We start from the raw sequence: 14,028 nt of genomic DNA, 5'->3' as shown, positions 1-14,028 counted from the left end.
GATGTGCATAGGTTATATACAAATACTATGCCATTTTATATAAGGGACTTCAACATCTGCGGATTTTGGTATCCGCGAGCAGTCCTGGAACCAATCCCCCTGCAGATACCAAGGGATGACAGTACTCTGGACTTTCCTGACCTCATCACAACCTGATCCTTCTATCCATTCCCATCAAACCACAGCATTGACCCTCATCCTTTTTCCTCATCCCTTGTAACCAAATCACAACATGGGTCATGATTTCCTTCCTATCCCACCTCACTTACAAAGCTTGGACATTACTTGGGTTCCAATTCCATTCAATTGCACCCCACCCCACCCAACAGCATCATTATCTAATTCTTAATCCTCCCATAGATCAACCCAAGTCCACTACAGTACAGAGCATGATCCTCTTTCCCATCCCAAACTCTTAAGTTCAACTCTTACATGACCTGATCCTTGTTACTAAACCCTCAAACTCCTGTCACTGCACAGGTCCCATTCTCCATTACCCATCCACAACCTAGGACAATCCACAGGACAGTCCCTGGTCCTCTTCCACACCCCAACCCACCAATATTCAGATTTTGATCATCATGTTCACCCAAAAGACCACAACATAGAACCAGATCTTCTTCCCCGCCCCTACACCCCACATTCCTACCCTAACATTGCACGAGTCCCAACTAGGCCCATGACCACCAACCATCCAAATTCTGCCTTGATTCTGGCATCCAAGCTTTGGAATCATAGCTTAATTCACAAAAATGCAAAACTGAAGTTTGCAGCAGCATCTTACAGCCAAAACATCCTACTGTAATGCCATCTACTGAACCCAGCTGAGGTCAAATGAAAGGAAAGATGATGGCCCAGAGATCCAACCCTGCCTAGTTATGTAAATCAGGCAACAATTCCAGACATCCATGGTGAAAGAATTACTGCTCAATTGACTTAAATCATAAATTCTGCCTCTTCAGTTCCATCAATTAGCAAATAAATGACAAATGACATATTAAAAATTCCCAATGTTATGTAAAACAATATAACTAATTCCATTGTGTGCTTACCTCTGTGCATTATAACAGGATGCTCTGCTCGCCGACAGTCTACATGTTCCACTGAAGCAGATAACCTACTGCTCCTAACTCCCTCCACAAGCTCAAAGAGACCTTGAATGCCAACCACAAGTATCCAGAATCGATTGCTCTTTACAGGAGCCATGGTATGCCTGGCAATAGTCTCTCCCCACTCGCTTTACTCCTTTTCTGTGTGCATCTGGAGAGACCTATAATAAAATGTAAACAACAATGAGATCCAAGTCATTTCACATACAAGCTGTTTTACTGAATAAAAGTTTTGTGTCAGATTCTGAACAATACAGCTATAATTGTTATATAAGTTTCCTCTGATAGCTTTGAAACAAATTGTCTCCTTTTACACAAGAATGACAATTTCACTTATCCTCTCAATAACGTGGAACCTGCAGAATCTGTTCTTCAGCTGTACCTCCAAAGTTTCCATGCGAGTCTACCATTAGATAGGCTTGTTTGCTCCACTGTTCATTTCACTTTCTAATTTTGTTTGTAAAACTTACAAGTGCAGAAAGTTTGAACAAAATTAATCAGGCTAGCACTCCTGGTAAAGTTGTCATTTTTAACATGGCAGGTGCAATTGTATATTCCATTTACCTGGAGCAGACTTGATTTTGACTCACATTTTATTTTACACAAACACAAGAGAATCTGCAGATGCTGGAAATCCAAATGAACACCCGCAAAATGCTAGAGGAACTCAGCAGGTCAGGCAGCATCCACAAAGATGTTTCGGGCCAAGACCCTTCTTCAGGACTGAGAATGAAGGGGAAGATGTCAGAATAAAATGGTGGGGGACGGGAAAGAGGCTAATTGGAATGGTGATAGCTGAAGCCAAGAAGATGGGAAAGGTCATGGACTGGAGAAGAAGGATTCTGATCGGAGAGGAGAGTGGACCATAGAAGAAAGGGAAGGAGGAGGGGACCCAAGGGGAAGTAATAAGCAGGTGGGTGGAAGTAAAAGGTCAGGGTGGGGAATGGGGAGAGGGGGAAAAATTTGTTTACCGAAAGGAGAAATAGAGGGTACCCAGGCAGAATACAACTTGTTGCTCCACCACCCTGAGGGTGGCCTCATCACAGCACAAGCAGAAACCATGGACACGTTGGAACAGGAATGGGAATTGTAAGTAAAATGTTTGGCCATTGGGAATTCCACTTGTGGCAGATGGTGCAGAGGTGCTTGATGAAGCGAAGGCTGCATTGGGAGCACCGGACACAATAGGTGACCCTACAGATTCACAGGCGAAGTGTTGCCTCACCTGGAAGAACTGTTTAGGGCACTGAATGGAGGTGAGGGAGGCGGTGTATGGGCAGATGTAGCACTTAGGCCACTTGCAGGGATAAGTTCCGGGAGGGAGATTAGTGGGGAGGGACGAATGGATAAGGGAATCATAGAGGGAACAATCCTTGCAGAAAGTGGAGGTGGGGGGGGGCAGCAGGGATAAAGATGTGTTTGATGGTAGGATCCCTTAAGAGATGCCTGAAGTTTACACAAGATGCATTTCCACTCAACTTTTCTGACATGACTTTTTTTAAATCATTGTCAGTTGCTGACACTATAAAGATATTGAAACACACCAACCTACTAACAAGTTGCTGAATTTCCTAGGTCTCAGTGACTATGCTCTGCAAAATGAATCTCCCTCAAAAGGGTTTGTTTCAAGTTCAGCTCCTCTGTGGTTAACACAATCTTGGAGACTCACTAATCAAAATCTTTGAACTGACAATCAGTTTTCAATTTAGTGCTGCAAACACAAGAGTACAAATCAGATATAGCATTGATCCAAAGTCATGTAGCTAATATTTACTGAATCGATGTAGTCACCATATTAAACGCCAGAGTATTTCAATGTACTTTCATTTCAATTACCTAGCATAAAACCTCTGCACAAGAAAAACACATGGAAGTTTTAAAATCAACCTCCATTCTAAAATGATGACTGAAATTTGAGAGCTTTCTTCTTCAGTAAATTATCTGCAAATACACATTGCACCATACTATGCATTTTATACTATGTATTTTTGCTTCGTTACTGAAGAGATCCTGATTATGCATTTCCTTCAGTCCTGTGACATTTCCAGGTTGACTTAAATTTCAATCAAGCAAGAAGGTCAGAAGGAGCAAAGGGTTAGGGAGAAGAGAAAATCCCCAGGGCTAATTGGGGAACAATGTTGAGCTCAGAAATCAAGGTTTTTCTTATAAAGCTTCTGATTCATTAGCTGAATAAAATAAAAATCAGTTGTCCAGATTGGGGGAGGGGGGCTTGGATACAAGGAGAAAGTGGATAGGTTAGGTCTGTTTTCCTTGGTGCAAGGGTGGCAGAGAGGCAACATGATAGGGGAAAACAGAGACTGTAGTCCATTGGGGGGGGGGGGTCTAAAATGAGAGGGCATGGTTTAAGGTGAGGGGGAGATGGTTAAAGGGAAACTGAGGTGTCTGGAATAAGCTGGAAGAGGAGGAGGTGGAGGCAAGAACAGTAACAATATTCAAAGAGGCATATGGACAGGTATTTGAATGAGCCAGGCATGGAGGGAATTACTGTGGGCAAGTATAGATAAGCAAGTGATTGGCATGGAATGATTGGCAGAGTGCCTGACTCTGTAGTCAACAACAATATCTATGAACCCATTTGGGGAATTTTACTATGGCATAGGTGTAACGGGTCAACAATTGCTTTGGTCACTGGCTCACTGGATAAAACTATGTTCCCCAAGCCTCTTCTCCATAAGTTTGGAGAAGGTGGTTTCTCACAGGCCCTTTGAACACATAGAGATCATCATCTGAGAGGTGGGGGTGCACAAGCAGAGACTGGAATGGTTCAGTCAGGACTGGGAGAATGAATCGTTGTCTGAGAAGGAAGGGATAATGATGGAAACGAGATGCCAAGAAATAGATGTGGACATTTTAGGGAAATCAGAAGCTGGAGGGGGGCTGAAAATGGACAATAAAGAGAGGGAAGCACAGGAACTAGACAGGAATTGGGAAGTGTTGACTGTCACTTTCGTGCCAGTCAAAAAAAGCCCTAAGATGCAAGTGATTCACTCACGCATTTCAGCCCTCCAGTTTTAATGGGAATGTTGGATAGTGAAATGATCCCATGCCATCTGCCCTATCACAGAAATCATGAGATTGATACATTTAGACAGGAAGAACAAGTGCCCAGTCAAACTTTTCCGGTCACACAGAATAACAATTATCATGCACCACTCCAAAAAAAGTGATTTTTACCTCCATAAATTTGAAAAAGAAATAATAGCTGTTTACTTGTTCTCAAGTGCTTCACATTATCATACAAAGCCCTCTTCCTTTAATTAATATGTCACATCAGACATTTAATTAATTTAATTGAAGTCCCACTAATTTGATAATTATATTTCTTTGCATTTGTCCCTTCCTCTTTCCTTTGTTCTATTGCTTCTTAAGTATTGTTCATCTGCAACATCTTCAGGTTCTGACACTGAATCTGAACCTAAACCACCACCTTGGTTGGTCTCTGCAGATTCTAACTGCACAATGAATATTTCTAACATGGTTTGTTCATAACTTGCCTTTTCAGCAAATTGGAGGCTTTTTTTTAAAAAAAAGGAAAATACTTGAAGGTTTTCTCTCCAAGCCCAGATCCAAACACTATTCACACCTATTACACACATGTCCATTTATAAAGGCACAAACACGAGGAGATCTGCAGATGCTGAAAATGCAAGCAACACACACAAAATGCTGGTGGAACGCAGCAGGTGAGGCAGTATCTATAGGAAGAAGTACAGTCGACATTTCGGGCCGAGTCCTGAGTCCTGATGAAGAGTGTCAGCCCGAAACATCGGCTGTACTTCTTCCCATAGATGCTGCCTGGCCTGCTGCGTTCCACCAGCATTTTGTGTGTGCTGATTCCATTTATAAAGACACATTTTCCCCTGTATTTCTAAGGTTTTGTCCAGTTTGAGGGAATTAGTAAAGCATCAGTCCACATGAATAATTTAGAGTAGCAAAAGCTATTCGAAGGTAGAGCGTTCCTATGAAACGGTTTGTAAGCCGGAATGTCGTAAAGAAGAAATTATCATTTATTTATACGGGAAAAATTTGTGACCGTTCGCAGATCCAAAAAATAACCCACCAAATCATGCCAAAAAACATATAAAACCTAAAATAACAGTAATGTATTGTAAAAGCAGGAATGATCTGATAAATACACAGCCTATATAACGTAGGAATACTCTTCTGTAATTATTGCAGCACTGTCCACTGCAGCAAAAACCTCATGCAAGTGCTCCCGGCAGAAATACTCACGGCAAAAACACATGGCGCAAGTGCTCCCGGCAGAAATACTCACGGCAAAAACACATGGCGCAAGTGCTCCCGGCAGAAATACTCACGGCAAAAACACATGGCGCAAGTGCTCCCAGCAGAAATACTCACGGCAAAAACACATGGCGCAAGTGCTCCCGGCAGAAATACTCACGGCAAAAACACATGGCGCAAGTGCTCCCGGCAGAAATACTCACGGCAAAAACACATGGCGCAAGTGCTCCCGGCAGAAATACTCACGGCAAAAACACATGGCGCAAGTGCTCCCAGCAGAAATACTCACGGGAAAAACACATGGCGCAAGTGCTCCCGGCAGAAATACTCACGGGAAAAACACATGGCGCAAGTGCTCCCAGCAGAAATACTCACGGGAAAAACACATGGCGCAAGTGCTCCCGGCAGAAATACTCACGGGAAAAACACATGGCGCAAGTGCTCCCGGCAGAAATACTCACGGCAAAAACACATGGCGCAAGTGCTCCCGGCAGAAATACTCACGGGAAAAACACATGGCGCAAGTGCTCCCGGCAGAAATACTCACGGCAAAAACACATGGCGCAAGTGCTCCCGGCAGAAATACTCACGGCAAAAACACATGGCGCAAGTGCTCCCGGCAGAAATACTCACGGGAAAAACACATGGCGCAAGTGCTCCCGGCAGAAATACTCACGGCAAAAACACATGGCGCAAGTGCTCCCGGCAGAAATACTCACGGCAAAAACACATGGCGCAAGTGCTCCCGGCAGAAATACTCACGGCAAAAACACATGGCGCAAGTGCTCCCGGCAGAAATACTCACGGCAAAAACACATGGCGCAAGTGCTCCCGGCAGAAGCATTCTTCCAGTACCTTTAAGCTATGAAGCTACCAAATAACACAAAAATACACAGCCTATATAAAGTAGAAATAATGTATGTACAGTGTAGTTTCACTTACCGGAATCGAGAAGAGAGCGAGCACACTGATGATGGTGTGTTAGGCTGAGTTGTCAGAGTTTGGGGTGGTGGGAGGTAGAGGAGACTGGGGTGTCATCTCATCGTCGTCTGTTTCCATCAGGGCAGGCAGGTCACCTTCTTCTGTGTCTGCCTGCCTCAATATCGAAGGTCGAGGTTTGTCGTCTGCTGAGGCTGATGTGGAAAGCTTGAAAACTGACAGTACGCTTGACTGCTTCGCCTCACGCATTTCTCTATCATAGTTCGTTGTAAGCACTCAAACCATCCTGCAAATATGCCCTAAACCTACGTACCCTTTCAAAATTAAAGTCATATTTTTCTGCAATCATTGCAGTGTTGTCAATCGCAGCAAAAACCTCACGCAATTGCTTCCCGTTCAGTTCCTGGACGTCTTCACTTTTGGGCCATTCACTACTGAGTTCAGCTTCAATTGTTATCCTTTCCTCTTCATCAGCTCTTCATCTCTCAGTTCTTGGTCATGGAATGCCAAAACCTCTTCAACATCATCTTCGTCAACTTCCACAAAGCCTTAGCCAAACTATGGCCTTACTTTGTTCACCACGATCGAAACGCTTAATTATGTCTAGTTTTACGTTAAGTGTAACACCCTTATGCGCTCTTTTAGTCTTTTCCGATACCTTAGAACTCATCTTGCTAACGGATACACAAAATAAATCGACATAAAGCACAGATGCTCACAGGCATGTGTTTAAGCAATGCCGGCTAGACTGCAGTTCCGGGGGAGGAACTTGGCTGCTCGGCGCATACTGCTTTTTTTTCGTAACAGTGAAAACACCTTCTGTTAGCAAAAACAGGTAACTAATGTAGGTCTTTCGTAACAACGAGTTGACGTAAAGCAAACATTCAAAAAATAGGAGACACCTGTATTAAACAGATAACAGTAAAACAACAGCTCAATTTTTTTTCTTTAAAAAGAAAGATAAAGTGTAGAAAACTGCGGACTTAACATTGCTGACAGAAAAGATAAAAGTTTAGATATCACAGAGGCCAAAAAAATGAGTCATCCCAGTACAGATTTCAAAAAAACAGAAAAGCTGTGCTTAATCAATCATACTGAACAGGAAGAGTAGATAAGAGCAATGTATAAAGTACATTTGGATTTAAGGCCTTTGACAAGCGATCGTATTGAACATTCACAACTAGGGTCAGTACAGGAAGCAAGGGGCTACAAAACAGAAAGCAGAATATGATTAAGTTCTTCACACCGGAAAAAGGTATTAAGGGTACTCAAAACAAAATGCTAAGGAACCCAGTTGGTTGTTTTGAGTAGCATTAATACTCAATTTGTATCTTTGTTTCAGCTTCGGCAGTCTCTTGCCTCCATTAAATGGTGCTCTGTAGAAGCTGATGTAGAGGGCATGCCTGGTTACAATTTTCACGAACAATGTGAATTGGGAGAAAAAACCTCTAACTTTGTAGACGATAAAATATTAGTTGTACTGAATACACATGATGAATGCAACAAAATACAAAGTGTTATTAAACCTGAAGAATGTTTTAATAAAATATAACTTTCAATATTGATACATTTTGACAGGAAGTACCAACAAACCACAAACAATAATAACTAAAATGGGGTAGATCAGAGATCCATGGATATGGAATCATTAATCATAGCCAGGTTTAATGAAAGGCCATTTAGCCGAAACATTAACTCCATTTCTCTATTCTGCTTGTTTCCTGACAAAAAGTAGGAATGTGAATTAACAAGTTAATACTTAAAGAGGAAACTCGATAGGCCAGGAGAGGGAACGGAAAAATATACGAATGAGTTAGATGAAAGCAGCAAATGGAAAAGCTCATTAGGCACTGCAGCCGGTTTCAGTGCTATGGACGTGATGGAAGATGAAAAGCTCTAATAAACTTTTCTGTCTGACACACACATCAGAAGAAATTGTTACAAAATTGTATAAATACTCCTGCCCACCATTTCAAATCACAAGAAATTTAATTTTTCTCTTCCTTGCCTACCCTACAAAATATGCAAGATGCTTCAGCTAATCAATTATAAATGTGACCTGCAAGAATAACATTTCTTTTCCCTCAGGCAATAGAGTATGTAGTCTCATCACAGGTCACTCGACAAGAAACAATGGAGTATAAAATATATTGCTTAGATTGATAGCCATTAAACATCTGCTGCTTCCAGTTAACAATGGCAATCATGCATTTAAAAGATACCCATTTACAAGTATTCACAATAGACTCTAAAGTCTTCTACACAAGGCATACACTTTCACCAGCAGTGATTACTTAACAGTTGCTTTACCAACTTTTTGAAAAGTTACTAAGTAAAAATGATTCAATGGCTAGATGTGGAGATAGCTGCACATTTTCCAAATGCTCCAGTTTTGAGAACTAATGAATCTAGTTAACCCATATATCACTCTTTTCATCAGTCCTGACAAAGGGTCTCGGCCCAAAACGTCAACAGTGCTTCTTCCTATAGATGCTGCCTGGCCTGCTGCGTTCCACCAGCATTTTATGTGTGTTACCACTCTTTTCTAGTAACTTCGTCTATGACATAAATAACCCTAAACAGATTATCCATTTAGTAACATTGTCCTTTAGACGGGATGTGGGGGGGTGGGGAGGAGAGGTTTTATGCTCAGTGTCTGCAATCAACCCTGCATTTTGATTCCATTAATGTTAATCCACATGTAATCACGCACAAGACCATTCCTCTCTGATCTCCAAGCATGCCGACAGGAGGGAGGAGAAGCAAAGCAAAATCATAAACATTGATTTGGAGAAAAGCGTGTGGGAGCAGGGTGGGTAAAATATCGCTTTATCTCAACAATGGAGTAAAGATGGCACATTATGGTAGGAGAAACGATAAAGCAGAAGGCTTGAGGGAAGCTGCTAAGAATATTGGTGCAGCAATGATGATTAGGGAGGAGAATGAAAGAAGTTCAGGAAGATGACTCAAGTAGCTAGAGTTAGAACCATACAACCATAGTTCATTAGAATAAATGCACAGAAGTATCACAAACAAGTCCTTCATGTGTGCACAGTACAAAATTGCTTTAATGACATCAATTGTGGCTTGTATGCTATAAAACATCATTACGTATGTCAGGAGCCTCCCTCGCCCATGCGGTGTCTACTGAAATGGAGCTCGTGTGCTTGGAAGTTCTGATGAGACTCAATTGCAATGCACAACAAACATTACATTGGCAATAATTTCCAGACAATACTGCTAAGAGATATCAAAAATAGAAATCTAATATGAAGTGGCAATGTGATTGAGGAGAAAATCTGATAAAAGAATAAGAAAGGTAGATAAAGTTTTTGCAGCCTTGAATATAGTAAATCTTCGAGTTCTTTGTGGGCAAGGATATATCATGTTAATCATTGCCCAATTCTTTATGTCTTTCTTGTCATCTTAATTCTTTATTTCTACTTCAGTGCCTCTTTTTGTTTGGTTCTGAACACTCTTAATGCTTTCTGAACAAAATATAGTTAATTCAGAAGATGCCATTCTGAATACAGCTTCCTCTTTGTTTATTCAACTACTATTAAAAAATGTATTTTCTCCTTCATCTTCCTTAGTTGTATTCAAGCAAGTTCTTGCTGTGATGCTTAGTTTTTAAAATTATCTTCCATTTTCTCTGATTCCTCTCTATAAAAGAATGCAAGTTTTTATTGTTAGGACTAGAGGCTAAACATCAGATTACTAAAAAAAAATCATTTGCAGTTCAAGAATTAATAAAGTAGGTAAAATTCAAAACCGCATTTAACAATTAGTGTATAATGTAAAGTCACTGGAAAAATTTTAGGCTGCATTGAATGGGTGACACACAACTAGGGCTGCTGGCCAAGAGAAAAATTTGATCAAATCCACAAGTAAGAGGAAACATCAGGAAAGAGAAATTTGGGAATGTTGACTGTCAGACTGGATTTTCAAGGATAGAACATCTATGGAAGAAATGCTTATTATTTATACTAACTACAGTATTAAGCAGTGAACTACTCTGCTGGGCCAAAAATAACAGTAACGTCAAATAAAAAAATTGATGTATTGAGTAAGATTGTAGCTTATTTTTGTTAAGCATGGATCTCTTGTAATCTATGCTCATACACTCCGCTTATTTCAATTTAAAATGTAATTTTATACTACAGTCAAATATTATATGCCTCCTTACATATTTTAACACAGTTGATATATAAGATTACAGGTGGCTGAATGGCATTTTCTGTTTGGTCGTAGCAATATTAGCCACAAACTCCTGAAAGCACAGGGAACAATTATTAATATCTCCAGATTTAACAACTGCATGCATTATTGCCTATACCAAAACACAGCTTACTGAATTCAGTATTACAGCCGACAAAAGCCAAGCCCGTGATGGCTCAACTGGAAAAATTCTAAGACTAATCACTCATCACAAAGACCTTTGAAAGGACCTGCATCCTGCTACAAAACTAACTTGCAGCATCACCTTGCCAGAACAGACCATATGGACAGGAAGAATATTTTATTGTAGTGCTAAGTACAACTGTAAATGACCTTATGTAAATTATTGTGTAGCCAATTATGGTGCACTCTCAAAACAATCATCATACACATTGCCCTTGTCCAACATACACAGGTTTTTAAAGTTTTAACATTTTAAAATTCTGACATCATATGATTCAAAGATTTTGGTCTAGAGATAAGCCTGGAAAAAAATTGCAGGTCCAAATATTAATGCTGTACAACCAGCAAGTTGAACCAAGAGCTCGATGGAAGTTGGTCCTCACACTTCATTAACGTCCTTGATATAAGACGGCAGTTTGCCCAAGTAAAGACATCAAGGCTGCCTGCCTTGCCAGTAGAATTCCTTCTGTAAATCGCATGGGCGCATTGCAACAGTCAATTTGGAAGATCTGTTTGCAACCTGGCAACTAAGGGATTCACTCTAAGCCTCCTGTTTACAAGGAATATTTTGCTTTAAATATTAGTTGCATTTGGTGACCTTGAAGATTAGTCTTTGGTGGGCTATTTAGAGGCACAGGAAATCAAAGGAAACCAGATTGTTGACATATGAATAAAACAGAAGAAATAAGCCACTCGGCCCCTCAAGTCTACTCCACCATTCTTGTGATGATGGCTGATCTGTTCCAGGCCTCAGTTCCTCTTCTTGTCAGTTCCCCAGAACTCTCCATCTTTCAAAAAAAATCTATTTCCTCTTTAAAACCCTCAATGATCCAGTCTCCATAACTCTTCAGGGTAGAAAATTCCTAAGATTCACCATCCTCATTGAGAAGATGTTCCTTCACATCTCAGTTTTTAAAAAATTACCCCCTTAATTTGAAACTATGTCACCTCATTCAAGAGTCTGTCACCTCATTGAAACACTTCAACATCTGCTCTGTTATGTCCCTTAGGATTTTGCACCTTCCAAAAATATTATTCCTCATTCTTCACAACTCCAAAGTATAGTGATCTGATTTCTTTAGCTGCTCACAATAGGATACTATATTTCATCAATTGGTATGATATTGATAATTGGGTAAAATCAGTGTGGAATTTAATCATAAAACTATAATATTATGAACTTTGGGCTCATGAATTTAGGACAAGCACATTCAAAAGTAAGGCCACAGAGAGTATTAAGGAACAGAGAGATCTTGGTGTACAAGTTTACAGATTACTGAAGCAACATCAACAGTAGGCAATGTGGTAAAGGGAGCATACAGGATACTTGCCCTCGTTAGCTGAGGGAATACAATACAAAAGCAGAACAACTATGCAACAACTTATTAGTTAGACCACAACTAGACTACTGCATGTAATATTGATAAACACACTATGGAAAGGAAGAGACTGAGCTGTGCAGGTAATAGGGCATTACCTGAGCTCAAGCAGTTAAGAGATGGGGTAGACTGTATTTTTCCTCTAGAAACTATCGACGTGAGTACTTTAATTGCTAAAGCCTAGAAGGTTGTGGGTCAAGTGCTGAAAATGGAGTTAAATGGGGACTTGAAAGCCAGCATGAACATGATGGGTTGAACAAACTGATTCTCTGCTAAATATATGAATTATGACTTAAATTGGGGCATTTTAGCATTATTTAGAAATTTTAAATCAATAAATTAATTGGTTTAAATATTCATATTTCAAAAGCCAGCTGGTCAGACTTTCTAACAAATGTACCAGTGCAGATTATACGTGTATTCATTGTCAAGCATGTACAGATTAAATACTGGCTTAGTCAGAGCAACTACTCACAAAGTTAATTCTGTCACATTACAATATTTGCAAGAAATTAAAAGATACATCATGATTTTATTGCTTTAGCTAACAGATTTAAAGTCATAATTAAACTGTAAATTAGTTTATTATCATACGTACAGAGGTACAGTGAAAAACTTATCTCGCATCTCATTCATGCAGATCAATTCATTACAACAATGCACTGAGGTCGTACAAGGTTAAGTCAATGACCAGCTCCTTTTACCCTGACATTGAGGGAAAGGTTGGTGTCATGACATCATGTCACTAGACTCTATCTCCTTCATATACTCCAAATCATTGTTTGAGATATGGTATCCTCTGCAAGCAGCTCAAAATCATTGAGCAACATCTCAAGCTTCATCATGCTGAGCACTGGTGCCCCCCACCACCCCTAGGTCTGTGACATCATGTTCACTGATGATACAACAGTGGTCGGTCTCATCAGCAAAAACGATGAGTCAGCATACTGAGAAGAGGTAAAGAGGCTTTTTGGATGGTGTGAGAATAGCAACTTGGACAAGACAAAAGAGATGACTGTAGCCTTCAATAAAGCATGATAATGACTCTGCAGTGGAGAGAGTGAACAGCACAAAGTCTCTTGGTGTGCAAATAACAGGCAATCTAACCTGGACCCACAACACCTCATTAGTCAAGAGGCATAGTAGCATCTAGTCTTTCTGAAGAGACTGAGGCATGCAAGGCTCCCCAGCTCCATTCTAACAACTTTCTACAGGAGTGGCACCTGGGCGGTTGTATCATTGTCTGAAGACCACCATGAGGAACAATAGGGTCTCCCCCACTTGTGACATTTACTGTAAGTGTTGAATACAAAAGGCCTAAAGCATTGTTAAGGATCCCTACTACACAGCCCACAATCTCTTTGACGCACCATCATCAGGAAGGAGCGACAGGAACATCAGGACTAGGACTGCCAGACTGGGTGACAACTTCTTCCTTCAGACTGTGAGACTAATGAATACCCTGCCACCACTGAGGTCTCGTTACTGGATCAGCAATCTGTTTACTGTTTACCTATGCTGCTCACTACATGTATTTTGGATTTTACTTATTAACTTATTTGTGGTAACATTTTGTTTTATGGGCTGCATGTGATATATGTTTTGTGGGTGCACTGTGTTCTGGAGGAATGTTGTGTCATTTGGTTTATATATGTACAGTCAGATGACAAAAAACTTGAATTTCAACTTCAAACTTGCAGATGGAGTTAGAGCAGAATCTGGACACAGATTTAGAAGTAGAACAGGAGTCTGACGATGCAGCCTTGTGGGGAATGAGTTTTAATGATAATCGAGTCAGAGGTGTTACTGCCTGTCTGGACTGGATGCAGTCTATTGGTCAGTAAGACAAGGATCCAGTTAAAAAGGAAGCTGTTGAGTGTCAGGTCTAGGAGATCGGACATGAGTTTGCTTGGAATTATAGTACTGAGGGTAGA

At 40.6% G+C, this 14,028-nt stretch overlaps 1 protein-coding gene across 4 annotated transcripts in view; it reads right to left on the bottom strand.

The window, feature by feature from the left end:
* Positions 1-14,028, bottom strand: part of sema5a (sema domain, seven thrombospondin repeats (type 1 and type 1-like), transmembrane domain (TM) and short cytoplasmic domain, (semaphorin) 5A) — a 225,063-nt gene that overhangs the window by 141,266 nt on the left and 69,769 nt on the right. For all 4 annotated transcript variants that reach the window (XM_059972528.1, XM_059972527.1, XM_059972530.1 and 1 more), the window contains exon 4: positions 1,053-1,270. In XM_059972528.1, coding sequence (XP_059828511.1) covers positions 1,053-1,206 — 154 coding nt within the window. In that variant the 5' untranslated portion in view covers positions 1,207-1,270. The remainder of the gene's footprint in view (positions 1-1,052; positions 1,271-14,028) is intronic.

This window comes from Hypanus sabinus, chromosome 6 (genome assembly GCF_030144855.1).
Source record: "Hypanus sabinus isolate sHypSab1 chromosome 6, sHypSab1.hap1, whole genome shotgun sequence".
Lineage (NCBI taxonomy): Eukaryota > Metazoa > Chordata > Chondrichthyes > Myliobatiformes > Dasyatidae > Hypanus > Hypanus sabinus.
This window is presented reverse-complemented; position numbering and strand designations above follow the sequence as displayed.